The sequence below is a fragment of the Canis lupus genome, chromosome 36, assembly GCF_011100685.1.
Source record: "Canis lupus familiaris isolate Mischka breed German Shepherd chromosome 36, alternate assembly UU_Cfam_GSD_1.0, whole genome shotgun sequence".
NCBI lineage: Eukaryota > Metazoa > Chordata > Mammalia > Carnivora > Canidae > Canis > Canis lupus.
This window is the reverse complement of record NC_049257.1, coordinates 11,626,636-11,654,090: the sequence shown is the minus strand read 5'-3', so window position 1 is coordinate 11,654,090 and position 27,455 is coordinate 11,626,636. Positions and strand designations below refer to the sequence as shown.

The 27,455-nt window shown below is 35.4% G+C and overlaps 1 protein-coding gene across 4 annotated transcripts in view; it reads left to right on the top strand.

Annotated features, from left to right (window-relative positions):
- The window catches only part of SCN9A (sodium voltage-gated channel alpha subunit 9), a 159,829-nt gene that overhangs the window by 94,160 nt on the left and 38,214 nt on the right, over positions 1 to 27,455 (top strand). For all 4 annotated transcript variants that reach the window (XM_038584714.1, XM_038584713.1, XM_038584716.1 and 1 more), the window contains 3 exons: positions 189 to 362; positions 1,183 to 1,539; positions 6,442 to 6,918. In XM_038584714.1, coding sequence (XP_038440642.1) covers positions 189 to 362; positions 1,183 to 1,539; positions 6,442 to 6,918 — 1,008 coding nt within the window. The remainder of the gene's footprint in view (positions 1 to 188; positions 363 to 1,182; positions 1,540 to 6,441; positions 6,919 to 27,455) is intronic.

The following is a 27,455-nucleotide window of genomic DNA, read 5'->3' as shown; positions in this document are numbered from 1 at the left end:
GCTTGTATTATAGCTATAGAAATAGTATCACCAGGTTTATGGGACTAAATGAGATAATTATATACATTTGTAAAGGATCTGGTACATTGACTAAAGCACAGAGATGCTAAACAAATAGTCATAATCATCATTACTTTGATTCCATGCTTTTAAGAATACTAGAAAAAAATGTTGTATTTCTCATTTAGGTCTTCACTGGGATCTTTGCAGCTGAAATGGTTTTAAAACTAATTGCCATGGATCCATATGAGTATTTCCAAGTAGGATGGAACATTTTTGACAGCCTTATTGTGACTTTAAGTTTAGTGGAGCTTTTTCTAGCAGATGTGGAAGGACTGTCAGTTCTGCGATCATTCAGATTGGTAAATATAAACCAACCTTACTATTATATTCCACATATAAGATTGGAGGTTTGAATCAAAAGACAAGATTAGGTCTTGCTATCTAGTATAATCAATTTCATTCCATAAGAAAAGCTCCTAAAGAGCTCAAAAATCACATGAATATTTTTATCTTAGCGTCTTGAAGACATAGTCGTAATTGAATTAATTTTAGGATCTTGAAGACATTCAGTTGTATATACTAGTATAATAGAAGTAGGTAAAGAAAATATTTCTTTGCCAGTAGGCAATAATTTATTTCACATTAAGAAGCTTATGGTTTACAGAATTTCAGCTCCTACAGTATGATCATTACTTTATGGGTTTGATAACTAAAAGTCAAATTATTGTCCCCAAAATGATTGTTATCTAATATCAAAAATATAAAAATGTAAAGACTAAAAGCATCTTTCTCTAACATGTTGGGCTTTATCCCTACGTCAGGCTGAAAAAGTAGATAAAAGTATCAGACTATATTCAAAATTTTAAAAAATTTTAAAGTATCAGAAGATAGAGTTAAGGATAAATTATCAATAATAAAGGGAATAATATCTGAAACCATAATAATAGGCTTTTATAGCAATCCTGAACTTCCTGCAAATATATGTGTAGTAATTATATTGTGGCAAGCATAACAAAATAATAGAAATATTGAAAATAGCTGAAAGTAAAAAAATTGAAATAATCAATTTTAGTTAATAATGATAATATTTTAGAATTTAAAATTTGGAACAAAACTCAAGATTGGAAACATTGAACATTTTTCATAATAATTAATGTTAAGCATTGTGTTTCCTTTTAGCTTCGAGTTTTCAAACTAGCAAAGTCTTGGCCAACACTGAATATGCTGATAAAGATCATCGGCAACTCAGTGGGGGCTCTGGGCAACCTCACCTTGGTGTTGGCTATCATCGTCTTCATTTTTGCCGTGGTCGGCATGCAGCTCTTTGGTAAGAGCTACAAAGAATGTGTCTGCAAGATCAATGAAGACTGTACACTCCCACGCTGGCACATGAATGACTTCTTCCACTCTTTCCTAATTGTCTTCCGTGTGCTGTGTGGAGAGTGGATAGAAACCATGTGGGACTGTATGGAGGTCGCTGGTCAAGCCATGTGCCTTATTGTGTACATGATGGTCATGGTCATTGGAAACCTAGTGGTACGTAATCAGATGTTCACACATTTAAAATTCTGCATAGAAAATTGTTATATGATCTTATCAGATCTGTTATTTTATAATTTTAGGATTAATTATACCTGAAACTATTAATTGTAATAGAATATTGCTCATTTTAATATAGGAAAGTACAGAAAAGAAAATGAAATATTGTTTCAATTTCCCTGACAGATAACCTATATTTGTATTTTTCACAAATTTTGTTTTATTTATTGTATTTTTAAAAATATTTATTTGAGAGAGAAAAAGAGAGAGCATGTGCAGGGAAGGAGGGGCAGAGGGAGAGAATCTGCAAGCATACTCCTTGCTAAGCATGAAGTCCGATGCACGGCTCAGTCTCACAACCCGTGAGATTGTGACCTGAACCAAAACCAAGAGTTGGACAGTTAGCCAACTGAGCCACCCAGGCACCCCTTCACAATATTTATTTTAATGGGAAGTTTTCTACTTTATATTCTCTCATTTTGATAGTGATGTCACATGAATTAAATCTGTGGTTTTCCTGTCTCTTAAAAGTCCATTCAAATATCAAGTTATACTAGTAAATAGAATATGATTAAATTACAATAACAAAAATGAGGTTATAATGGAACAAAGCAATTGAAAGGACTGGTCCCATTGCTGTACAGTCATATGTAATAACACAACCAACCATAGCAAGGATCAAGAAACTATGGCTCATGTGTCAAATCCAGCATACATACTGCCTGTTTTTGTATGACCTTGCGAGCTTGGAATGTTTTTTTGTTTTTATATTCGTTCAATGATTTAAAAAAATAAAAGGAAAAATAATATTTCGTGACACATAGAAATTATATGAAAATTTCAGGCTCTGTAAGGAAAATTTTATTAGAATACAGACATGCTAATTCACTGACTTATTGTCTATGTCTGTTTTACTCTGCAGTGACAAAATTGAATAGTTGCCACAGAGATTCTATGTCCTACAAAGGTCAAAATATTTTTTATCTCGCTCTTTATAGAAAAAATTTGCCCTCCACTGCTCTGTAGCAACTCTTTCACAATTGAACATCTACTTCTCCAAGAGTGTTTGCTTGGTTTGTACTCCTTCTCTGTTTTTTTGTTTGTTTGTTTGTTTACCTACTTATTGGTGAAAACTTTCAGGCTTACAAACAGAAAATTGGGATAAGATGCTCTTTCATGACTCACTTCAATTTTCAAAGCCACCATGTTGACTTGGTTTAGTTTGTCAGCTTGGCATCAGACTCCTTACTAGGAATCCTGGGAGTGGGGTATAGACACAACTATATGGTTAGCACTTTTACTTTCTACTGACTTGAAAATAAGTTGCTAATTTTTTTTGTCCTTGAAGCCCCCATGTCAAAAGTAATTCAGAGCTACATTCATCAAATCACATATTAAATGGTACTGTTTTGTGCCTTTAAGTGGCTAGATATATTCAGAGTAAATTATGCAATCTAAATTCTAGGCCATTACTGCACAACATATAGACACCATGAGTTAGAATTCTGAGATCAGTAATTACTGATCATCCTTTAGTTGTTGTAGTAATAAATTTTCTAGCTTTATACAGGCTTATAAATCCCTTCCAAGATGAAATAAAATGTATGTTCTCTATCCAGTTCTTCTGAATTTAACATTTGTATTCATAAGCTCCTATAATGCGATTTGTTTGTATACTTCTTCTTAAAAATTTTGCCATGAAAATATCAAAATGTAGCTTTCTGTAAGATATAGGATGTCAAAACATATCATACCAAAGCTGTTAGTCACAACTAATTTTAATATTTAGTACTCACTCAGGGATGTGTGAAGTAAGGGGAATTCTTTGAACATTCTCGAATTACTCATTAAATATTTGTATTGCTTTCTCTGTGAAAGGAAATGTATTTGGATATTGCAGGATGGATTAAAGATATATACCTGTGAGTTAGTCCATGTTCAAGTTACTTACAATCTATGGACATAGGAAAGTGGTACACAAAATTATCAGATAAGGAAGAAGTGGTAAGTGCTAGCAGTGAGGCAAAAATAAATGCTCTTGACACAGTAGAAAATGAGGGAAATTCTAAATAGTGACTCAAAGAATTTTGAAGTGGGCCTTTGAATAATATGTTAAGTAATATTTAAGCATGAACACAAGTGTGAGAGCAATGGTTTATTTTGAAAAGCAATATGAGTTCATAGTTAAAAACAGCTGGGATATCTTGGGGAATGTTTAATCATATAGAATTGGTAATGACTGACTCATGATGATATTTATTCATGATTTGCTAGTAATAGTGAAAGACAAGAGAAATATAATTCACAAAACAGATAACCAACTCTTTGTTAAGGAATTACCAATAATAATAATAATAATAATAATAATAATTAGAATCTAAAAAGAAAAACAAAAATTTATGTTTCTGATACAGTCCTCTGTGTATGAGTTACATACTAAACAGATCTCTCATTTTTTTTACTTTTTCCTTAGTTCATTTTACTACCAATTAGTTAAAATGGTTAAAAACAATAAGAAAGAACAATAATCAAAATGATGTTGAATCAAACATATATTTTATTAATGTCTTTCCCTGCTTAATCTGATAACGGATGTGTGATACAGAAGGGATTTCATTTTCATTTGTGATACCAGTAGATTTTGATAAAATAGTAGAGTCTTATTATGATTTTTGATGGAATGAAAGTTATTGTTATTATCCTTAATAATGATGTGACAAGGCAGCCCGGGTGGCTCAGCAGTTTAGCGCCACCTTCAGCTCAGGGCATGATCCTGGAGATAGGGGAGTCCCACGTCGGGCTCCCTGCATGGAGCCTGCTTCTCCCTCTGCCTGTGTCTCTGCCTCTATGTGTGTGTGTGTGTGTCTCATGAATAAATAAATAAAATCTTAAAAAAAATGATGTGACAGAAAAGAAGCACATTATTGAAATATGTGGAATCTTATAAAAGCCACACTCACAGAAACAGAGACCAGAATGTAATGATAACTAGCGGCGTAATGAAGGGTAATGAGAAAGGACAGTCAAAGTTCAAAATTCCAGCTACAAAATAAATAAACTCTAGGAATCTTGTTTACAGCATGGTAATTATAGCTAATAATACTATATTATATACTTGAAAGTTGCTAAGAAAATAGATCTTAAGGATGCCTGGGTGGCTCAGTGGTTGAGTGTCTGCCTTTGGCTCAGGTCATGATCCTGGGGTCCTGGGATTGAGTCCCACATTCCCCTGCGGGAAGCCTACTTCTCCCTCTGCCTGTGTCTCTCCCTCTCTCCATGTGTCTCTCATGAACAAATAAATAAAATCTGAAAGAAAGAAAGAAAGAAAGAAAGAAAGAAAGAAAGAAAGAAAGAAAGAAAGAAAGAAAGAAAGAAAGAAAGAAAGAAAGAAAGAGAGATCTTAAATGTTCTCACTACCAAAAAAAAAAAAAAAAAGGTAATTATTTGACATGATGGAGGTGTTCCTTAACATCGTGGTGGTAATCATTTTGCAATATATAATCAACATGTTGTACACTTTAAACTTATGCAACATTTTATAACAATTATATCTCACTAAATGTGGAAAAATTAAGTTAATTACAAATTTGAAAGGAAAAAAGATCTATTAACATTTGCATTGATTAGGGAGACTAAAGCTATAGAATGAGCCCTTGCCTTCTCATCAACATTCTGGTTAAAACTTAGACACAAACAAACATGTATCTCATAATGAAATATATTTTCTCATTGACAAAAAAGACCAAATTGAAAGTAGAGTTCAGAGTTCCTTAGTGTTTTATCACAATTGCTTTCTGTGATTTTTCTCTTTGCTCCCTGTCAAACTCTTCTCTTAAATCAAACATATTTACATAGACATTTTTAACCTGTGCTCTTGTACTTACATGTCTGAAAAAAATTGTTTTAGGTGGGACCAAATTCAGGCATAAATCTTTTATCTTCGATTTGACCTAATTTTGATTATTTTAATAAGGTAGATGTTTTTGTTCATGAAGAGTCTTACATGAAAGGGTATTTCAGTTACGTTTTTGTTTCCTATATAAACAACATTTAAATATAATTTAAATACTTTCAACCCTCTGTGAGATTTTGTTTTTGTTTTCGTTTCTGTTTTTACAATGTCGAGACCACGTAGACCCCTACCTCAGGGAGGCAAAACAAATTGTTTTGTACACAAATAGGATTTTAGGAGTTGTCCTGTCCTTTTTTATTATTTCTTCTAGGGCCAAATATTGGCATGAGGCCATTCAGTCATAATGCCATTATCTCAGTTGAATTGGTTCAGTGGGCAGGTCCTTTTGTATGCTTTAAAAGCCTCATTAAGTTGCAAGCTGGCACAATTCATGGACAGAATATTTTATTGCAGGAGCTTTGCAAGTATTATATGTTCCATTTGTTGCAACAAACTGGCATTTATCTTCTGGGAAAAGTGAACACAGAGCTTGGCATAGGTTACTTCAGCACAATTGGCTCTTGTCATAATTTTCTTGTTCTACCTTTTTCTTACAGGTGACAAATATTAATTACAGGTACACATTAGGAGGGCTTTTTATACCATGAAAAAGAATTTGACTAAGTGACTCCTGCTGCAGATGAACTTAAAAATGATATAATAATAGGGAAGAGAGCGTCTCTTTGCTCCTCATGCTGAGTCCTTCTTGGGCATGGCTGACCTCTGCTCCCCAGAGTTCCCAGGAGCTAGGATATGTGATAGGAGAGGATAGTGGTGAGGAATCTAGCATCTTCTCTAACCCATCACATGTTCTCTCTGTGGGAAGAAGTGCAGGGATCTTTAATCCTGGTTTGGATTTGGGCCTGTATTTCAGAAAAAATATGCTAATTTTCTTTTTTATGTTCTGTTTCCTTATTTTTCCACACTCCATCCCCATCCTGATGTAGGTCCTCAACCTATTTCTGGCTTTATTATTGAGCTCATTTAGCTCAGACAATCTTACAGCAATCGAAGAAGACACTGATGCAAACAACCTCCAGATTGCAGTGGCTAGAATTAAGAAGGGAGTAAATTATGTGAAACAAACCTTACGTGAGTTTATTCTCAAAGCATTTTCCAAAAAGCCAAAGATTTCCAAAGACACAAGAAGAGCAGAAGATCAAAATAGTAAGAAGGAAAATTGTATCTCTAACCGCACACTTGCTGAAATGAACAAAGATCACAATTTCCACAAAGAAAAAGAGAAAATCAGTGGTTTTGGAAGCAGCATGGACAAATACTTGATGGAAGAAAGTGATTGCCAATCATTTATTCATAATCCCAGCCTCACTGTGACAGTGCCGATTGCACCGGGGGAATCCGATTTGGAAAATATGAATACTGAGGAACTTAGCAGTGATTCAGATAGTGAATACAGCAAAGGGGTAAGATTGTTTCATACCCATTGTTTCATGTTATTAATCAGTGTGAAACCAATCGAAATTTCCAATTTTGCCAAGATAAGTTCTTTCTAATATTGCAGACTGATAAGGAGTTTCTCTTTTTGTTTGTTTAGTTTTTGGTTTGTGAATTTACACAGCAGCTTGCTGAAGGTTCATCTGCTAAGGTTTTACACTTACTGATTCTTAATAATTGATTTTCTCTCACTTAGCTAGATCTGAAAGCACCAGGTACCTTTAAGTCTTTGCTTCCCTCATTTCCTTTTGTTATGGATCGTAAAGTAATATGCAGTTTCCTGTCTGTTGAATCCACCACTCCTTATCACCTTTGCCTTTGCACTCACTACTTCTTGCCTAAACCATACCAGATAGAGTCCCAGCTGGTCTCTGTGCCTGCATTTTCTATCTACTCCAGGCCACGTGTTTAATTTTACTCAGGTTCAATCCTAATCATTGTCACCCCTTTGAAGTATGCTTGGCCCCCCAAGCCTCCTGAATTATAGGCTGTGGATAAAGTCTTCACACCATGGCCCCAATCAGCTGACCGTCCATGTCCCCTAGTGTTTGCCTGGTTTCCTTCTGCACCCCAAGTGCTTCGTGCATCACTCTGCTTGGGATTTCCTTCTTCTGTCAAAATCCTATACATGTTCTTAAGACATTCTTCATGTATAAAATTATTAGTCCTTACATAACAGGGCAGGTTAAAGGTTACATGGATTAACATGGGTAACAATGCTTAGAACAGTACTCAGAGTGTTCAAAAGCAGTAGCTTATTGCATCCTTCCTAATTTCTCCCCAAAGAGATAGAAACTCTCTCCATTTTGAATCCTGCCCAATTTTATGACTTTTCCTGAATTTATTTTTTAGCCTTAATAATTTTATTTATTTTATTTTTTGGAGAAAATATCGTATGTGTAAAGTGGTACTCTAAACTCATTGAGAAGAGGAACTTTTTATCAAAACTTTTTTATATCTTCCTTCTCTACACCTGGTTGCATATATTTAAAGTAACAGTTTTTTACTGTTTTATTAATTGAACAGTGTTTTCATTAATACAGGATATAAGGACCATATGTGAGTTTTATGGCAGTTCTGTAAAGTTTCAAGGTATCACTTAAAAATTTTACTCCTTTCTTTAGGTCACATTTGAAAGTATTTGACAGGTGTTTATCACATACCCTCTATCTGCTTAATCCTATACTAAGACCTGCCCTCCATGAATTTCTAATGGATTTGGAATAAAAATACATTCCGATGTGTGTGTGTGTGTGTGTGTGTGTGTGTGTGCAGTGCTGAGTGCATAGTAAGTGTTCAGTACTTACTGAGTGAATACATGACTATATAAATTAAGACTATGTATTTCTAAGTAGCTAGAGACATTCTCTCCAAGATGACAAAGTATGGAACAAATATTTTTTATTTTTAAAACTTTTAAATGGAAGAAGTACTATCTCTAAAATTCAAAAATATGGTTGTTTCATCTTGAAGGTGGGAAATTAGATTCCACATACCCCTTTTCAGGAACAGTCTTCTGAGCCTAGTCTCATGTGGAAAGGGAAACAAGTTCAATTGCTCATTTTTATGTTCATGGAGACCAGAGTTGAAAAGCCACAATTACTTGGTAGACTCTAAATAAGTTTGGGATTCCAGGTGTTAAGACACTTTGGTTGCTGGCAGAGTTTATCAAAACTTCTTTGAATCTTAATATTTGGAAGAATCGTCTTACCTGGTCATTTTTCCTTCACTCAAAACCTAAATGGATCTCCTCTTTGGCTGGCAAAAATCTTATTCTTACTATGTTAATTATAGCATTTTAAAAGGAATCTTATAGATCTGCCCATTTAGCACCTCATTTTCTGAAAAGGTAGCAGTAAGACGAAGTGACTTTATCCACAGTTATAAGCCTAGCTCAGAGACAGAGCCATGACAGGAGACCCAGTCCTGTTTCTACCTCCTTGCCCTCTTTGTCCCCTTCAGGGTTAAACACACATCCCTATTGAGTTAATACCCAGTATTTCTCCTCTGGGGTAGTGAACCAGGCTTCTGAAGAATTAACATACTATCTGTGGCATCCAGAGGGGGTTTGTGATTTAAAGAAGTTCAGGATCTATAGGAAATTTGTTAGGTAACTTAGAGCTACTATTAAGCTGTTACCAACTGTGAAACCCTATGTTTATAGCCTTTCTCTCTAGCTAAGAGATTTAAATGTTTAAGATTTAAATGTTTCTCATTATGACTTGATTTTGGTTTTCCATTTGAATCACTAAAAAACCGCAGATTTTCTTTATCAGAAGTGTGTCTAATACCCTCCCATGCTAACCTCCCTAATCTTCAGCTCCCACATGAGTTCCAAAATTTTTGAACTACTTATTCCCTCCTGTGCAACTTTCTAATTTTTTCATGCCTAACGCATCTTTAAAATAGTGATTGCCATGGTCTTGATAAACCTTGTCCAAAGCAAATCTTGATCACCCAATAGAAAGTAATGCCTGATTCAGTACATTTGGGTTATTTAAGTCTTAAGTACTACTTTGGGATATGTTTAAGAATATAGCCTCTGGAGATAGAAGATTTGCCTTAAATTCTAGCTTTGGTATTTACTACCTCTATGATCTTGAGCAATTTACAAAAACACTCTTATTGTTGTTGTTGTTTTTTAGTTTCTTTATATGCAAAAGAGAATTGGTAATGAAGAGTAAATAAAGTAGGTAAATAATTAGATACATGTCTATTGGAAAGTAAGTGCCTGATTAACAGTTATTATGGGTATGGATTTGAGTGGTCACATATACACTATAAGTAGTTCCCTGCTACAAGTTAATGAACAGTAAATGATGTAGATAAATAATTAGATACGTGTTTGTTAGAAAGTAAGTCCCTGATTAACAGTTATGGGTATAGAGTGGTCACATATACACTGTAAGCAGTTACCTGCTACAGGTTAAATTCAAGAGAGGTAGCAGAATGTAGTTCAATGGTTTACAATTTTCATGTGTAAAAGACCCAGGGAACTTGTTCCAAACTCCAGTTCTGGGTTGTACCCTTTAAACTCTCTTTGCCTAAGTCTGAAAGCAACTTTAGAGTCCTTATCAGTGCTGTTCCCCGTGGCCACTGTGGTCGATTGAGTTGGCATATGGGAAATGAACCTAAATTCACTCCTAGCGTGTTTTGACCCAGGTTTTTGAGATGTCATTTTCTTTATTCAGGGGCTGAGGCTATTTTTGTCTTTGCCTATTGAAGAATCTGCATTTTGAACAGAGAGAAACAACATCTTTAACCTTTGACGCCTCTCCTCCCTACCTCCATCAAAAAACCAAACCAAAACAGAAAACAAAACAATTTTCTTTTATGGCCTAGCATTCTGTTTTCCCATTATACGTGATGGAGACTTTTCCATCTTCTTCTACTATCAGATCTCACATAGGCAAGTGTCCTTGTCCTGATATACACTCCAGAATGAAGAAAAAATCTTTTATAATAAAACTCCTTACCAGAAGATGACCAAAGAGATGAATTTAAATAAGGTGTTGAGTAAAATATCTTAAACGGTTCTGAGGAAATAATTGGCAATAGAACATCAGCATTTCTCTCAAGATAAGAGTTTTTCTCAGAATTGAGAAAGACATACTGATATCTTCCATGGGCCCATGAGAATAAGACTTGTCGCTGCTTCTCAGAATACAGACACTGAACTAATGGTCCCTTTCAAAATCAGCCTCCTCCTGAGGCACACTGTGGTCCTCTAAGCATGCAGCAAACATTAACAACACACTGCACAGATTTTTGCCATTAGTAGTGAAGTGCTTCCTTATTATGAGCCTCAAACGAAGCATGAAATGCACCCACTCATTCAATAAATATTTATTGAGATCTACTATGCTCCAGGCATGGTTCTAAGAGTTGCTGAGGAAAAAAAATTTTTTTTCATCCACCTGTAATGATTTAATGTGATTGGCATCTGGCTTAACTGAATTCATAAGTATAGTTTTTTTTTTCAGTTATGCCAAGTCTCAAAATTTAAAACTCCAAAAAGCTAAATAAGTAATTTTTTTTAATGGAGAGCTCTTTCTTAGATGATTAGAGTCATTCTCTTTGTTTTCTATCACTAGAGATTACTTCTTTCTCTGCTATAAAGATGAAAAACAAGAAGCAGCTTATAGAATTGTAACATGGACTTTAGAAGTATATATGCAAATTTCAGAGGAAAACATTAAATTAATCCAAATTTATTTCTTCAAATATTTAAAAACAAAAATAGCCTCATGTGATTTTAAAGTAGTACAGATTCTTAAAACTTTCAGAGAAGCTGTTTTATTCACTGTGACTCTAAACCCCCAAGTACTTTTTTACTGCTCTTTTGACAAATGTATCTACTTATCAAGACTACTTAAGTGAATTTGCTCATATTATGTGCTTAGCAGAGAGGAAATATTGTGTGTAAAGATTTCCTCCTAGAGAGATGCCCCTTCATTCCTCTTCAAGCCAAAGGCAGATACTTAGATTTACTTAATAGTTGTTTAGTGTTTTGAAACATATCAAAGTTGTGATGGAACTAGCTGAGGTCATTGGAGAAAGGAGGTCAATGAAATATTCAAATTTTACATAATCAAACTTCCCTTCTTCAAGAGAACATCATTTAAAACACTGCAAACATATTTATGCAAAATTTCAACTTCCATAAGGAACCAAATTCCAAACAAACCCCTCATTAACTTTGATCATTGGGGGAGAAACTCACAAAGGAATACATTAGAGAATATTTTCTAGAAACCAGTGTCATTCGTTTGTTCAACTCACGTTTACTGAGGTTCTTTCAGTTACTATATTCCTGCTAGACATTAGGAAGGCACATCATTAGTGCACTCATTTCTTCAGTAAATGTAGGCTATAAGTCTTTGTCTTTGACACTTCAGCACTGTCTTAAGTGATAAAATGAGTAAAGCAAGGTCCCTGCTTTTGAGAAGAAACATGGTGAAACCAGAGATTATAATTAAACATATATAAAAAATTAAAACAGAGTTTGGTTTTGGACAAAATATTCAGACAGGGTAGAGTATAACTAATCTTTAAAAAATTGTAATACTTCACAGAGGAAATGGCATTTGAGGGAGATTTTATGAGGAAAAGAGAAATTCGGGATCCCTGGGTGGCACAGCGGTTTGGCGCCTGCCTTTGGCCCAGGGCGCGATCCTGGAGACCCGGGATCGAATCCCACGTCAGGCTCCTGATGCATGGAGCCTGCTTCTCCCTCTGCCTCTCTCTCTCTCTCTCTCTCTGTGTGTGTGTGTGTGACTATCAAAAAAAAAAAAAAAGAAAAAAAAAAAGAAAAGAGAAATTCTTTCTACAGAGTAAGTGAGAGACCTTTCTGATAGGGGTAGAGAGTTAAGTGTATGTGGAAGCATCCAGATGTAAAAAGGCCCATTAAATACATATGACAATGGCCTGGTGGGAAGTAGTAGTAGGTAACTGGGGTAGATTGGAACCAGTTAGTGAACAGCTTGATGTACCATGACAAGAGATTAAAATATGTTTCTTTTTATTTAACAGAAAGAGTAACTTAGGGTCTTGTTTTGTTAACCTTGTTGCTAGCAAACTTGTACTTTTAAAGAAAATTTCTTTGGGGGTGTAATAAAGCCCAGCCCAGAAGAAAGAGGAGAAGATGGGAAGCTATTTCACTTATCCAAAGGACAATTGATAAGGGCTCAAGCTAAGGGAATGATGGTGGCAAGTGGGGATAAACTTTGAGATTACTTCCACGTTAATATGTAGAGCCTCAGGGTCTAGATATGGGAGTTGTAAATCATTGCCAAAGGTGTATCAGTTTCCCATGGCTGCCATAATAAAGTATCACAAACTCGGCTTTATACACAGAAATGTATTCTCTGACAGTTCTAGAGTTCTAACAGTCTCAAACGGAAGTCTTGGTGGAGCCATACTGTCTGAAGCCTCTAGAGAACATCCTGCCTTGCTTTTTCCTAGCTTCTGATGGTGGCTCCTTATCATCACATGTTATTCTCCCTGTGTGTGTGTGTCTTTTCTTCCTCTGAGGCCACTGCTTACACTGGATTAAGGCCCACTCCTAGTGACCTCATCTTAACTGTATCTGCAAAGACCCTATTTCAGGTCATATTCAAGTGTACCAGGGGTTAGGACTTCAGCACCCTTTTGGGAGACACAGATTGACTCATGACAATAGGTTTTATCTTAGAAGACTGGATAGATATCAGTGCTATTAATGAATGTGTAGGAAGAGGAGAAATTTAGGAGGTAGAGTAGATTTGGAGTTTAATTTGGAAACATCTTAATTTGTGAAGTACTTGGAGGATAGCCAAGTGATGCCAAACAGTATATATTTAAAAACTTAGGTCCTCGGTAAAGAGGAGAAGTCACAGTTGTGGACAGGTTAGGATCTTATGTGTTAATTTATGTTAAGCATACGATATATGGGGAGTCAGCTCTGGGAGAGAAATCTGTGTGTAGTAGATTTACTGGGGAGTGTTCTCAGGAGCAACACCTAACACCTGTAAGAAGTGAGGGAAGCAAGATGATTGGATACAGGGAGAGATCAAAATGCAGATGCCTCTGCTGATCCTATGGGCAACTCCTATAGGTACAAGGATGACCCTTTGGAGTAGTCCTGATTGAAGCAAGGGGGTCAGGCCTTTCTTTGTATTCTCCCAACAATGAGTCACTGAATGCAGGTTCCCTCTCCACCTTTCCAGGGGAGGAGGTGTAACCTTGGGTGAGGCAGTCTTCTTCTGCATGACAGTTCCCATGCAAGAGCTCAACTGTGAACCTTCAGCCCCTAACACTCCTGGTAGCTGGAAGAATGAGAGGCTTGCCTGAAAGGGGGGATCTGTGCAGTACAGCACAGCATCCACTACACTACAAGGACCACAGAAAGTAAGAGGACAAGTGAGCAGCTCAACACTTGAGAAGTAGACCCACAAGAAGAAAGCACCAAAAAGACCAAGTAAAAATTGTATATATTTGCCACTTTTATATACAACTTTCCTCCTTATGACAGCCAGGAAAATGGATATTATTCATGTATATTTACAGATAACTCAAACACATCATTAAGAAATGATGCTGATTAGTCACTGATGTTTCTGGGGGTATTTTAAAAATTTAAACTCCACGCTTTAAGCACCATATTACATGCCATAGAAGGGCAAGATGTGACTAATAATATAATTATTTTCTGTTATGTACTACAATGTTGCATCAAAATTTCAAAATTAAGGATCAAAATTTCTGGTATAGTGGTATTGTGCATTTGCTGGTTCATATTTGGCTTCTAGTCCTCCTTAATGCTGACTTACTAAGTTATAGTCTACCTCAATAATATAACAGAGTAGAACAAAGCACATTCCATAACAGAATAATAAACCAGTTCACTGAGGATGCATTGGGTAAGAGTCTCAGGTCGGGGGCATGTCAGAGGAGGTAGCATTTGAGCCAGGCCCTAAAGGATGGAGATCATTTCATTGAGTGGATACAGTGGAGAAGGAAATCCCAGGCAGAAGAACAGACATTCATATTGCTTACCTGATTCACTGATTCAGTAATCCAGCCACCCATTCATCTATTCAGTATCCAGTCTTTTCACTTGTAAAAGCCATTATCTTTGGAGAAAGTTAAATGTGCTTACTTGTTATGAAATGCATTCCTTTGATTGCATTGATTTGATTAAAAACTGTTTAAATATTTGTAGTCAGCGAGGTTAAAGATTTTGTCTTTTTACTCTATGATGGTTTTAATTATGTTGCTATTCGGTGTCTCTTTAGATTTTTTATGAAGTTTTTTCCTCAAACAGTTATTGCCTTCATCAAGATGGAAATTTAGATTTCTTCTCATTATTGCAGTTCAGAAAATAATTTCTTCCAGAATTGCATTTGGTTTGGCAAAATTTAGGGATTAGTTATAATTATACAACTGTATAATTATTTTATACTATTATACCTTAATAAGTTGATATTGATCCTAATTTTTTGCATAGATTCTTAAAAAACACAAAACAAAACAAAACAAAATAGACTCCTATAGGATTTTACTTAATTAACCATTTCTTTTCTGCAGATTGGTTTCAAACTATTTGAAAAATCTTTCCACTTTACTGGATTTGTTTATGTGTCTAAAAACAGTGAAATTTTAGTCTGAGGTTTGAGCCAGTGTTTCTTATTCTTTATATTTTGATTAATTTGGAAACATTTTTCTTTCAATGTTGTTTAAAACGTCAAAATTAAATAAATTTGATAATTAAAAATTAATCAAGAAATATGAATTTTAGAATATACTTTTTAAAAACTATACACTTCTACTGTCACTCATTCCAAAATTGACGATCGCTTTTTTTTTATTTTTAAATTTCTTATTTAAGTTCAATTAATTTATGTATAATGTATTATTGGTTTCAGAGGTAGAGGTCAGTGATTCACTTTTTTTTTTTTTGATTCACTTATTTTTAACTGGTTTTTATAAAGAGCAAGCAGAATGCAAAAGATTTCCTTAGCACATTATAATATTTAAACTTATCACCTAATAGTTATATGACTGTTGAGTGTTTTAAAATTTATGTTGAATGATAGTCTTATTACTGTTTCAAAGATGCTGCTTTACATTGAGCATATAGCATATGTTTTCTAGCATATAACTAATTTTTATTTACAGGTATGTGACTTTAAACAGTTTAAATCAGTTGACTAAACTATTTCATCATTCTGCATTTCTAAACTTCAGTACCTAACCTTCTTACTTCTCACAGGGGTAAAACCAAACTGGATCAATCAAGGATGCAGCTCTGTGCTTTTAACCAGACAGAGACATATGTGACCACTTTTATACAGGTTATCTAAAAAAAAAAATCATACATATATGATATTTTTTTCAGTGTCATGCATGCTGTTCAGCTACAAAATGTTTCTGCCTGACCCATTGCAAGAAAGTAGAAACATATACAATTGTTCTATAGATGAATTGGCATCATAGCATGTCACAGGGGCAATTCCATCATTTTTTGTGGTTCTCTTGATGACTTCCTTGATATATATATCTCTCATGTCCTTAGGTGATTTCAAGTGCATGATCTGTAGATTTTTATTGGATGGATTATAAAAGTAAGATATATAGAATGTAACAGAAGCCATTGAAGCAACATTTAACTTGAAAACCTCTAGCAACTTCCTCTAGTAATCTAATCCAACCTCATTTAATATATGTCACATTAAATTGTCACATTTATTGCTACGAGGGTAGAACTTCAATATTTTCCTCATAACAACAACAAATTGTAATTATGTGTGGGAAGGATGTGGTAAATATATATATACATAGACATACATATATATGTGTATATATATATACACACTATATATATACATGTATCAAATCATCAATTAAACTTACACAATGTTATATGTCAACTATATCTCACTAAAGCTTGAAAAAATAAATTATCACATTTAAATTTAGTAAATTAAAACTCTATTAAGAAACCATTTTTGTGTGAAAATATTTCAGGCATAACCATAAAATCTCAGAACATAAAAGGAACTTTCTAGTACTAGACCTGTATTTGCAGAAATTAAGACTCATACAAGTAAGCTGTGTTCTGAGTACCTAACTAGGAAGTTGGGGACAGAGCCAAAGTACTTAGCTTCTAGGCTAAATTTTGAATATATTTTGAAATGATTTTAAGAACAGTGATAACTAAGGCTTTATTTCTTTAATTGGTTCAGTAACTAACATTTGATTTCATTTGATCATATATAAAATGCATCAATTAAAATTTATTAGGCCCAGCCTATGGATGAATGAGTTATAAGTGCTTGAAATGCTTTATTTGAATCTAAAAACAAGATCATACACTGATGAGAGTGTTTCTTATTATGGATATATATATCATAAGGAGATATACAGCATAGCATCAAGAAGGTAAGAGGCTTAAATGGAACATAGGATGATGTGAACACTAAAACTTTTATTATTTTTTAAAGATTTTATTTATTTACTCATGAGAAACAGAGAGACAGAGACACAGGTGGAGGGAGAAGCAGGCTCCATGCAGGGAGCCTGACATGGGACTCGATCCTGGGTCTCCAGGATCAGGCCCTGGGCTGAAGGCAGCACTAAACCGCTGAGCCACCCGGGCTGCCCTGAACACTAAAACTTTTAATAAGACATGAAACACTTTTTATAAAATTAGAGACAAATTCATGTGGATTTCCTTATCTAGTATTTCTAACAAGTATAAAAGAAAATATTCCACTTGGATACATTTTGTCTTAATGGATTTCCTTATCTAGTATTTCTAACAAGTATAAAGAAAATATGCCACTTGGATACATTTTGTCTTAATTTTAGTATAGTTTGTTGAATGGCTGAACTCTAATAAATAACTTCTTGTGAAAAAAAAATCCATGTTAATAAGAATCTTGCCTTTTTTTTTTTAAAGAATCCAGTTCACATTTTGAATTGCTCTGTCATTGTTGGGATGTTTGTATTGTTGTTTTCCATTGTGCAATGTTGAAAGCAAAACTTTATCTTAAAAATGATACACTGAAAGGATAATAATACAAACAGTTTCCAATAAAAAAAAACTAATATTGTTCTAGTTTACTTGAAGTTAATGTTAAAGGTACTCCTGAGTAAAAGACGTATTTCTCTATTTCAGGTGGGTGGCAATATTCTCTTGTAAAACAATTTTATTTCAAAATGTAGTAAATTTCCTCCCCCTAGAATCTGAATAAAGATGCATCCATACGCAACAGTATGCATACAGGTATAGGTAATGTGTCTTTTCTTGCCCTTGCCTCTTTTTGCATGGTTTTAGGGGATAGCATCGATCTACAAGTAGTCTATTTCTTATTTGTTATTTTTTTTTTTTTTTTTAGTTCTAAATAATGGATGAGCTTGAGTCTTAGAGTCTGCACTTGTCCCTCACATTTTGCTGTCCTGTTTGCCTGTGTTCCAATCCTTATTTACCCACTTCTGGTGGGCCTCAGTAGTAGAACTGTTCAAGTGCTTGTTCCTAGTGTTTGAGATATTCTCTCTGATTTGACCCACTGCATTCCAGCTACTTAAACATCTATTCTCTGCTGATAGGAGTTCTGTGTTTTACACAGAGCCCTTCAATATGGCTGGTGGATCACATGGCAAGGCATTATCCATGAATGCCCTTGCCTTTAGGATGTCCAAGAGGACACTGCAGGATCTAGCCGAGAAATCTGTAACCAGGCCAATCTTCTTGTGTGGCCAAAATTTTTTTTTTTCTCATTTGTTTTTCTATGCAAGATCATAACCTTCTAGGCATATAAGTTGTCATGTTATTGGATAGGAAGTGCCCTAGTTAGAAGATTCTGGGGAAGAGTAAGAACTCTCCCTGAAATCATTTGCTTTATTTTTAATTTCCATGGTGGTGCCTGAGATTTGACCCCATTATTTCTCCATCATCTGAAACTATATCACGTTGACCCTACAACAGAATTCTTGAGTAGATTTCCTGGGGAACAAGCAGCTGTTCTCTACAAGCTGTTTCTGTAGCAGTCATCAAGAACACTAGGAAAGGAAAACTTCCATCTTTTTGCCCTGTCTCTGAAAAAGTGCTGGGGCTTAGTTGCCCATGATTATAATGTGAATCAAGAGTTTATTGTAACTGGTAATTAAAACTTTCTAATTATTTAAGCAGAAGTAAAATGAAAATCTAGATAACAGAAGGAAAATACTGTTGACTCTTCAGGGTATCCTCAGTGTTTTTTTTAAAAAAGACTTTATTTATTTATTCATGAGAGACACAGAGAGAGGCAGAGATATAGGCATAGAGGGGAAGCAGGCTCCCTGCAGGGACCCTGATATGAGACTCAGTCCCAGGACCTGAGGATCACACCTTGAGCCAAAGATAGATGCTCAACCACTGAGCCACTCAGGTGTCCCCTATCTTCAGTACTTTTTTTTTAAAGATTTTTTTTTTTTATTCATTCATAGAGACAGAGAGAGAGAGACAGACAGGCAGAGGGAGAAGCAGGCTCCATGCAGGGAGCCCGACGTGGGACTCGATCCCGGGTCTCCAGGATCACACCCCAGGCTGCAGGTGGCGCTAAACTGCTGCGCTACCGGGGCTGCCCTATCTTCAGTACTTTTTAACTGGCATTACTATTTAAAAAGAATAATGAGAGAGACCAGAATTTCAGAGAGATGAGAAAAGGATCACAGAGACTTAAGGGGCCCAGAATACTAAACCATGTAAAGAAACTAAATATCAGTTCACTGAAGATGAAAAACACAAATGGTAATACCATAGGTAATCTCCAATTTTAGAAAAGCTATAGGAAGATAATATTCCCATTTCTTCAGAGGGCAAAAATGGCCCTAACAATTGCCAGGGAGAGGAAAGCATATTTTGGTTCTAGACCATAAAAAGAATATTTAAAATTGAAGCTATTCCATAACAGAATGGTAACTTGGAAAACATTGGCCTCTTACATAAAGTGTGGTAGCTATTTGTGGAATTCTTCTCTAAAGGTCCTTTGATCCTATACTCTGATTTTACCATTTTTACAACCCTTTAATGATTGAGAGCCCTCATTATGAATACCAATTGTAAAATCAGACTGTAAAATTAAAAGATGGGTGATACTGATTTGAAACTAATGAAAAGAATTCTTAAGCTTCATGACATACAATAGAGCTTAGTTTATCACTAATGTCTCCCATAATTTTTCTGTCCTTATATGCCCATTCCTTCTCTTTGATTTCTTCTCTCAACTTCTTGCTGTCCTCTGTGTTTCTTTGTTTTGATGCTCAGGTGAGATAACTGTTCCAGGCTCTGCTCCTCAAAGAATATGTTTTGTTATATGTAGCAAGCAGTGTTATAATATGTACTTCAAACATGACATCTTTAGAATGTTTTCCCCACAATTATCCTCTTTGAATAAGATGTCTTCTATAATTCTGCTGTAGGTTTGATTTTTTTTTTTTTTTGGCTTTTGAGTGCCCCATTATCAAATTATCAAACAATTGTATTTCATATTTTTTGAAATAAGAAATGACCAACTAGCATTAACCACCATCCGTACTAGCATAAAATAGCTTTCTGATGTGAATGCCTATTTGGGGATATGTCAGTAATAAATTTACCTGCTTAGGACAGTTTCTAATATGACACTTATATTAAACAGTCTCTACTCATATTCATCGTTGTAGAAACACACCTTTTAGGGACTTAAAAGAAGAACCATGAAGAATTTTTAAAAGCATTTAATTTGATCATATTTTTAAATTTACAGGTTTTTATTTAAATTCTATATAGTTAACATATAGTGTAATATTAGTTTCATAGTTGAATTCAGTGATTCATTACTTCCATATAAAACCCAGTGCTCATCACAAGTGCCCTCCTTAATCCCATCACCCAATTACCCCATCCTCCATCCACCTCCACTCAAACAACCCTCTGTTTGTCCTTTATAGTTAAGAGTCTCTTATGGTTTGTCTCCCTCTCTTTTCTTTTTCTTACTGCCATGTTCATCTGTTTTATTTCTTAAATTCCACGTATGAGTGAAATTGTAATGGTATTTGTCTTTCTCTGACATTTCATTTAGCATAATACACTAGCTCTATCCATGTCACTGCAAATGGCAAGATTTCATTCTTTGATGGCTGAGTAATATTCCATTGTGTGTATACCACATCTTCTTTATCCATTCATCAGTCAGTGGAGATTTGGGCTCTTTCTATGACTTGGCTATTGTTGGTAATATCTGATATAAACATCACAATGCATGGGTTCCTTCAAATCAGTATTTTGTATCCTTTGGGTAAATACCTAGCAGCTCAATTGCTGGGTCATAGGGTAGTTCTATTTTTCAGTTTCTAAGGAACCTCCATACTGTTTTCCAGAGTGGCTGCACCAGTTTGTATTCCCACCAACACTATAGAAAGGTTCCCCCTTTGCCACATGCTTCCCAATATCTGCTGTTTTGTGTGTTGTTAATTTTAGCCATTCTGACAGGTGTGAGGTGATATCTCATTGTAGTTTTGATTTGTATTGTCCTGATGATGAGAGATGTTGTTCTTTCCAAGGGTCTGTTAGCCATCTGGATGTCTTCTTTAGAAAAATGTCTAATCATGTCTTCTGCCTACTTCTTAACTGGATTATTTGGTTTTGGGGTGTCAAGTTTGATAAGTTCTTTATAGCTTTTGGATACTAACCCTTTATCAGATATGTCATTTGCAAATATCTCTTCCCATTCCATAAGTTTCCTTGTAGGTCTATTGATTGTTTCCTTCACTGTGCAGAAGCTTTTTATCTCGAGGAAGTACCAATAGTTCATTTTTGCTTTTGTTTCCCTTGTCCCTGGAGAAGTGTCTAGTAAGAAGTTGCCATGGCCGAAATCTGAGAGGCTGCTGCCTGTGTTCTCCTCAATGATTTTGATGGTTTCCTATCTCATATTTAGATTCTGTCATCAATTTTTATTTTATTTTTGTGTATTGTGTAAGAAAGCGGTGCAGTTTCATTCTTCTGCACGTTGCTGTTCAGTTTTCCCAACACCATGTGTTGAAGAGACTGTTCTCCACTGGATATTCTTTCCTGCTTTGTCAAGGAATAGTTGACCATATGGTTTTCTGTCCACTTCAGGGTTTTCTCTTCTGTTCCATTGATCTATGTGTCTTTTTTTGTGTCAGTACCATATCGTCTTGATGACTACAGCCTTGTAAATAGCTTGAAGTCCAGAATTGTGATGTTTCCAGCTTTGCTTTGCTTTTTCAAGATCACTTAGGCTGTTTGGGATCTTTTACGGTTCCATATAAATTTTAGGATTGTTCTTTCTAGTTCTGTTGAAAAATGCTGGTGGTGTTTTGATGGGAATTGCATTAAATGTATAGATTGCTTTGTGTAGCATAGACATTTAACATTTGTTCTTCTAATCCATGATCATAGAATGTTTTCCATTTGGTTGTGTCCTCTTCAATTTGTTTCATCAGTGTTGTATAGTTTTCAGAGTACAGATCTTTTATCATTTTGATTAGGTTTATTCCAAGGTATCATACAGTCTTGGTACAGCTGTAAATGGGATGGATTCCTTGATTTCTCTTTCTGCTGCTTCACTATAGGTGTAGAGAAATGTTACAGATTTATGTACTTTGATTTGATATCCTGTGACTTTACTGAATTTATATATCAATTCTAGCAACTTTTTTGGTGAAGTCTTTAGGATTTTCTACATAGAGTGTCATGTCATCTGTGAATAGTGAAATTTTGACTTCTTTTGTTTCTTTTTATTATCTGATTGTTAGGGCTAGGACTTCCAGGACTATGTTAGATAACAATGGTGAGAGTAGAAATACCTGTCTTCTCCCTGCCCATAGCTCTGTTTTTCCCCATTGAGGATAATATTATCTGTGAGTCTTTCATAATAAGGCCTTATGATGTTGAGGTATGTTCCCTTTATCCCTACTCTATTGAAGGTTTTTATCAAGAATGGATGTTGTACTTTGTCAAATGCTTTTTCTGCATCTACTGAAAGGATCATATGGTTATTATCCTCCTTTTATTAATGTGGTGTATCACACTGATTGATTTATAGTATTGAATCATCCTTGCAGCCCAGGAATAAATCCCATCTGATTGTGTGAATTATTCTTTTTATGTCATGTTGGATTCAATTTGCTAGTATCTTGTTGAGAATTTTTGCATCCATTTGTTCATCAGGGATATTGGCTTGTAATTCTCCTTTTTAGTGGGCTCTTTGCCTGGTTTTAGAATCAAAGTAACGCTGGCTGGCCTCTTAGAATGAATTTGGAAGTTTTCCTTCCATTTCTACTTTTTGGAACAGTTTGAGAAGAATAGATATTAATTCTTCTTTAAATGTTTGGTCAGATTCCCTTTTCAAGCTCCTTTAGGTATAAGGTTTGGTTGTGTATATGAGACTTCTCTTGCTTCTTCAGTTGGGTCTGTATTGCTGTATATTTTCCTCTTAGGACTGCTTTTGCTTCTTCCCAGGGATTTTGGAAAATGATAAATGTTGTCATTTTCATTTGCTTCCATGTATTTTTTAATTTCTTCTTTAATTTCTTGGTTGATTCATTCATTCTTTAGTAGGATGTCCTTTAACCTCCATGTTTTGTGGTCTTTCCAAATTTTTCTTGTGGTTGACTTCAGTTTCATAGCATTTTAGTCTGAAAACATGCATACTATGATCTCAATCATTTTGTACTTGTACAGGTCTTATTTGTGACCCAGTATTTGATCTGTTCTGGAGGATATTCCATATGCACTCAAAAAGAATGTGGTATTCTGCTGCTTTAAGATGAAATGTACTAAATATATCTGTTAAGTCCATATGGTCCAGTGTGTCATTCAAAGCCATTGTTTCCTTACTGATTTCTGCTTAGATGATCTGTCCATTGCTGTGAGTTGAGTCTTAAAGCCCCCTACTATTATCGTATTATTAATGAGTTAATTTATGTTTATTATTAATTGTTTTATATATTTGGGTGCTCCCAAGTTGGGAGCCTAAATTTTACAGTTGTTAGATCTTCTTGGTGGATAGACTGCTTAATAGACTGCTTTATTCTGATACTATGCCCTTCTTCATCTCTTGTTACAGACTGGTTTAAAATCTAGTTTGTCTAATATATGTATGGCTACTTGACTTTCTTTTGACATCTATTAGCGTGATGAATCGTTCTGCATCCTCTCACTTTCAATCTGCAGGTCTCTTTAGTTCTAAAATGAATCTCTTGTAGGCAGCATGTAGATGGGTCTTTTTTTTTCCTATCCATTCCGATGCCCTATGTTTTTTGATTGGAACATTTAACCCATTTACATTTAGAGTGAATATAGATATATGAGAATTTAATGCCATTGTATTACCTGTTGTTGTTTCTTGAGATTTTTCTCTGTTCCTTTCTAGTCTTTGTCAGTTTTGGTCTTTCTTTCCCACTCAAAGGGTCCCCTTTAATATTTCTTGTAGGGCTGAATTAGTGGTCATGAATTTCTTTAGTTTTTGTTTGTCTGAGAAACTATTTCTCCTTCTATTCTGAATAATAGCCTTGCTGAATAAAATATTCTTGCTGCATATTTTTCCCATTCAGCATGTTGAATATATCATTCCACTCTCTTCTGACCTATCAAGTTTCTGTGGATAGGCCTGCTGTTAACCTAATTTGTCTTCTCTTATAAGTTAGCGATTTTTTTTTCTATTGCTGCTTTTAGGATTTTTTCCTTAGCTCTGTATTTTGCAAATTTTACTATGTCTTGGTGTTGGCCTGCTTTTGTTTATTTTGATGGGAGTTCTTCGTGCCTCCTGCATTTGATGACCATTTTCTTCCCCAGACTAAGGCAGTTTTCAGCTGTAATTTGCTCAAATAAACCTTATCCCCTTTTCCTCCTTTTCTTCTGGGACTCCTTTGATATGAATATTATTATGCTTTATGGAGTCACTGAGTTCCCTAAGGCCATAAGTTTATTTTCTATATCACTTATTTGTTCCTCTGCTTTTTCTATCCTTGTGGTCATTACATCTGGTTTGCTCCTCATTTATAGCATTTTTTTTTTCTGTTCTAACTAGTGTTTAGGTCTGTTTTCTGCAGTAAGAGATTCTCTGATGTCTACTATGCTTTTCTCAAGTCCAGCTAGTATCTTCATGATTGTTGCTTTAAAATCTATATCAGGCATATTACTTATATCTGTTTCAATTAGATACCTGTCTGTGACCTTTGCTTGTTCTTTCTTTTGGGATGAATTCCTCCATCTTGGCATTTTGTCTAGAGCTCTGTCTTCCCCTGTGTGTTAGGAAAGCCTGCGATGTTTCCTGCTTCTGAGAATTATAGCTTTATGAAAAAAAGGTCATATACTGTCCAGGACCTGGCACTTAAGGAAGTATTTCTGTTGCATGCTTTGTGCACTCTGCTACTGTGTTTTGGCTATTCTTTCCTCAGATCAGTCCTCTGCAGAGTTGCTTCATGCCTGCAGTAAGGAGTGTTTGGACCTTGTTGAGTGTGTGGCAAGTCTTAACTTGATATGCTCTGTTCTGCTTGTTAAATGAGGCCAGATCCTCTTTCTACTAGAGCTGAAGCTTTGCTGCACTCTGTGATCAGTAGACTTGGTGCATGCAGGGGTTTGTGCTGGTCTTCTGGGAGAGGGGCCCATTGCTCTGGTTCTCAGGCACACTTACCCTAGTAAAGAAGCACCTGAAGAGTACAGGAGGGCAGGGGCTGGCTTAAGTGGTTCAGGCCTCCACTGTTGGTGCTGTTATACTTACTGAAGTCAGTGCGAGCTTATGGGCAGGAGCGAAAAATGGTGCCAGCCCTGTCCTTCATCCTGCAGAGGGGAATTCAGGCCCACTGCTGCTCAGGAAGCCCTCACAAAAGAGTGAACAATCTCCCCTTGTGTATCCTAGGCTTCCCTAGATCCTTGCCTCCACCTTGTCTGTATCCAGGCTATCTTTCCTCTCAGCAATACAAACACACCTGTGTTTTATTTCAGGCATGTTGGCTGAGTTTCAGAACTACAGACTTTAGGGATGTGGTGTAGCACAGCACTGCACTGGTCCTTTGAGGGTCTCACCATCCTCGGGCTGGTGCCAGTTTGTCCCAGAGGGCAGTCACACAGACACACAGGAGATTGGAGTTTAGAGTAAAGCACAACAAAAAGTCAGCATCCAGGTTAGCTACCCTCAGCAGGTATCTCTGCCCCTATGCTAAGGAATGGGAGCACAATGACACCTGACAGCCTTTTTTCCCGAGAGGTAATGCTTCCTCTCCCAGATGCACACCAAGAGGGGGAAACTGCCCCTCCTGGTGCATCCCAGAGGATGCTCAGCATACCATGTGCTCCAGGGTCTCTCCTCCTCATCCACAGGAGCACCACTGCACCTGCTGAGCTCCACACTGACCACAGTGTGGACTTCTAAAACTCTAGTTGTAAAAACTCAAGATGATCAACACCTCTTATTTTCCCAGTCACTGGTTTTGAAGAAGTGTTTTTCTTGTATGGTCTCCTGTGCACTGCTCTCTCTCTCTCTCTTTCTCTCCACTGTCCATGATCAGCAACCTCCCCTTTGTAGCACCCGTGATCCTTCTCTCTCCTAAGTCACATCTCCACACCTCCTACTTTCTACAATGTGGTCTTCTCTACTTCTAGTTGTGCAGTTTGTTCTCTCAGTCCTCAGATCAATTTCCTGGGTCTTCAGAATGATTTGATATCTGTCTAGCTGCATTTAAGGGATAAGGCAAGTGTAGGATCCTACTACTCTGCCATCTTAACCTGATCATATTTTCATAATTGAAAGGGGCTTCTTAGATAGCTATAGTAGTTTACAATCAAGATTAGAATGTTTCGGAACTACTTCAGTGTTTTATGAATACACACTGAAAAATATGGGAAGATATATATATGTGTGTGTGTGTGTGTGTGTGTGTGTAGTAGGTACCTCAAGGTAATAGAATCAGGGAGAGAGTAGAAAGGACTTTTGTTTTTTATCATATATTATTGTTCATTTAAAATTTTTGAATCGAGTATATAGATTTTAAAGGAAAGAAAGACAAAATTTTAGAAAGTACCTAAAAACAACACCATATTATTCAATAAAAAAGCGAGAATACTGTCTATAGCATATTGCTATTCCTAATGCTAATGAATCTACAGCATATGATCCTGTATTTATACAGTGCATATTTATACAGTGCATATATGTAGGCTGTCAAAGGTAAAAAAAATTATCCTTGTTGACATGGAAAAAAGTAATAGATGAAAAGTATACTTAACTGTTTATTAAAAATAAAATTCACACAAAATAGCCTATTTATAACACTGAAAGGGACATTTTTGATGCTAAAGTATTTATTTCAACAGTCTTGGTGTAATATAATAATTCTTCTATTCCCAATATTACAAGAAAGGAAAATAATTACAAGTGATTGAGTTTGTAGATATAAAAATAATAATATAATTAATTATGTAAAATGATTCAAATGATTGGCATGATCTTCTCTGTGTACTAAACAAGAAAATAAGAAAATTCAGTAGTTAACTATAGCAACACTAGCTATGAGAATAAAATGCATTTCTCTTCAAGAGAAAGTTTTTGTTATAGATGTTAGCCTTTCTATTTAAAGGTATCCTTTTGGACTCTGTTAAAGAAACTTCCACTTCAGTAAATATTAAATTTAAAGACTGAATAGATTAGAACTAAACTGACTACATCACTAGGGCATGCACATAAATGTTTAATATTATATACAATATTAAAATAGCTACTTTGTGAATACTTTATGCATTCACAGGAAAACATAGAATTCCTAAAAGCATTTTAAACTTGAATTTCTAAAAAGCCATAGCAATTTGGCTTATGATACAAACTATAGTTCATATCAAATATTTTGGTAATGTCTGTTCTGATGAGGAATAGTCTTGAAAAACTGTCATTTATGATAAAGAATTTGAGCCAAACTCTGAATTGAATTGACAAAAAAAAATTTGCCATAATTTCTATTTTTAAAAAGTTTCAGAAATGAC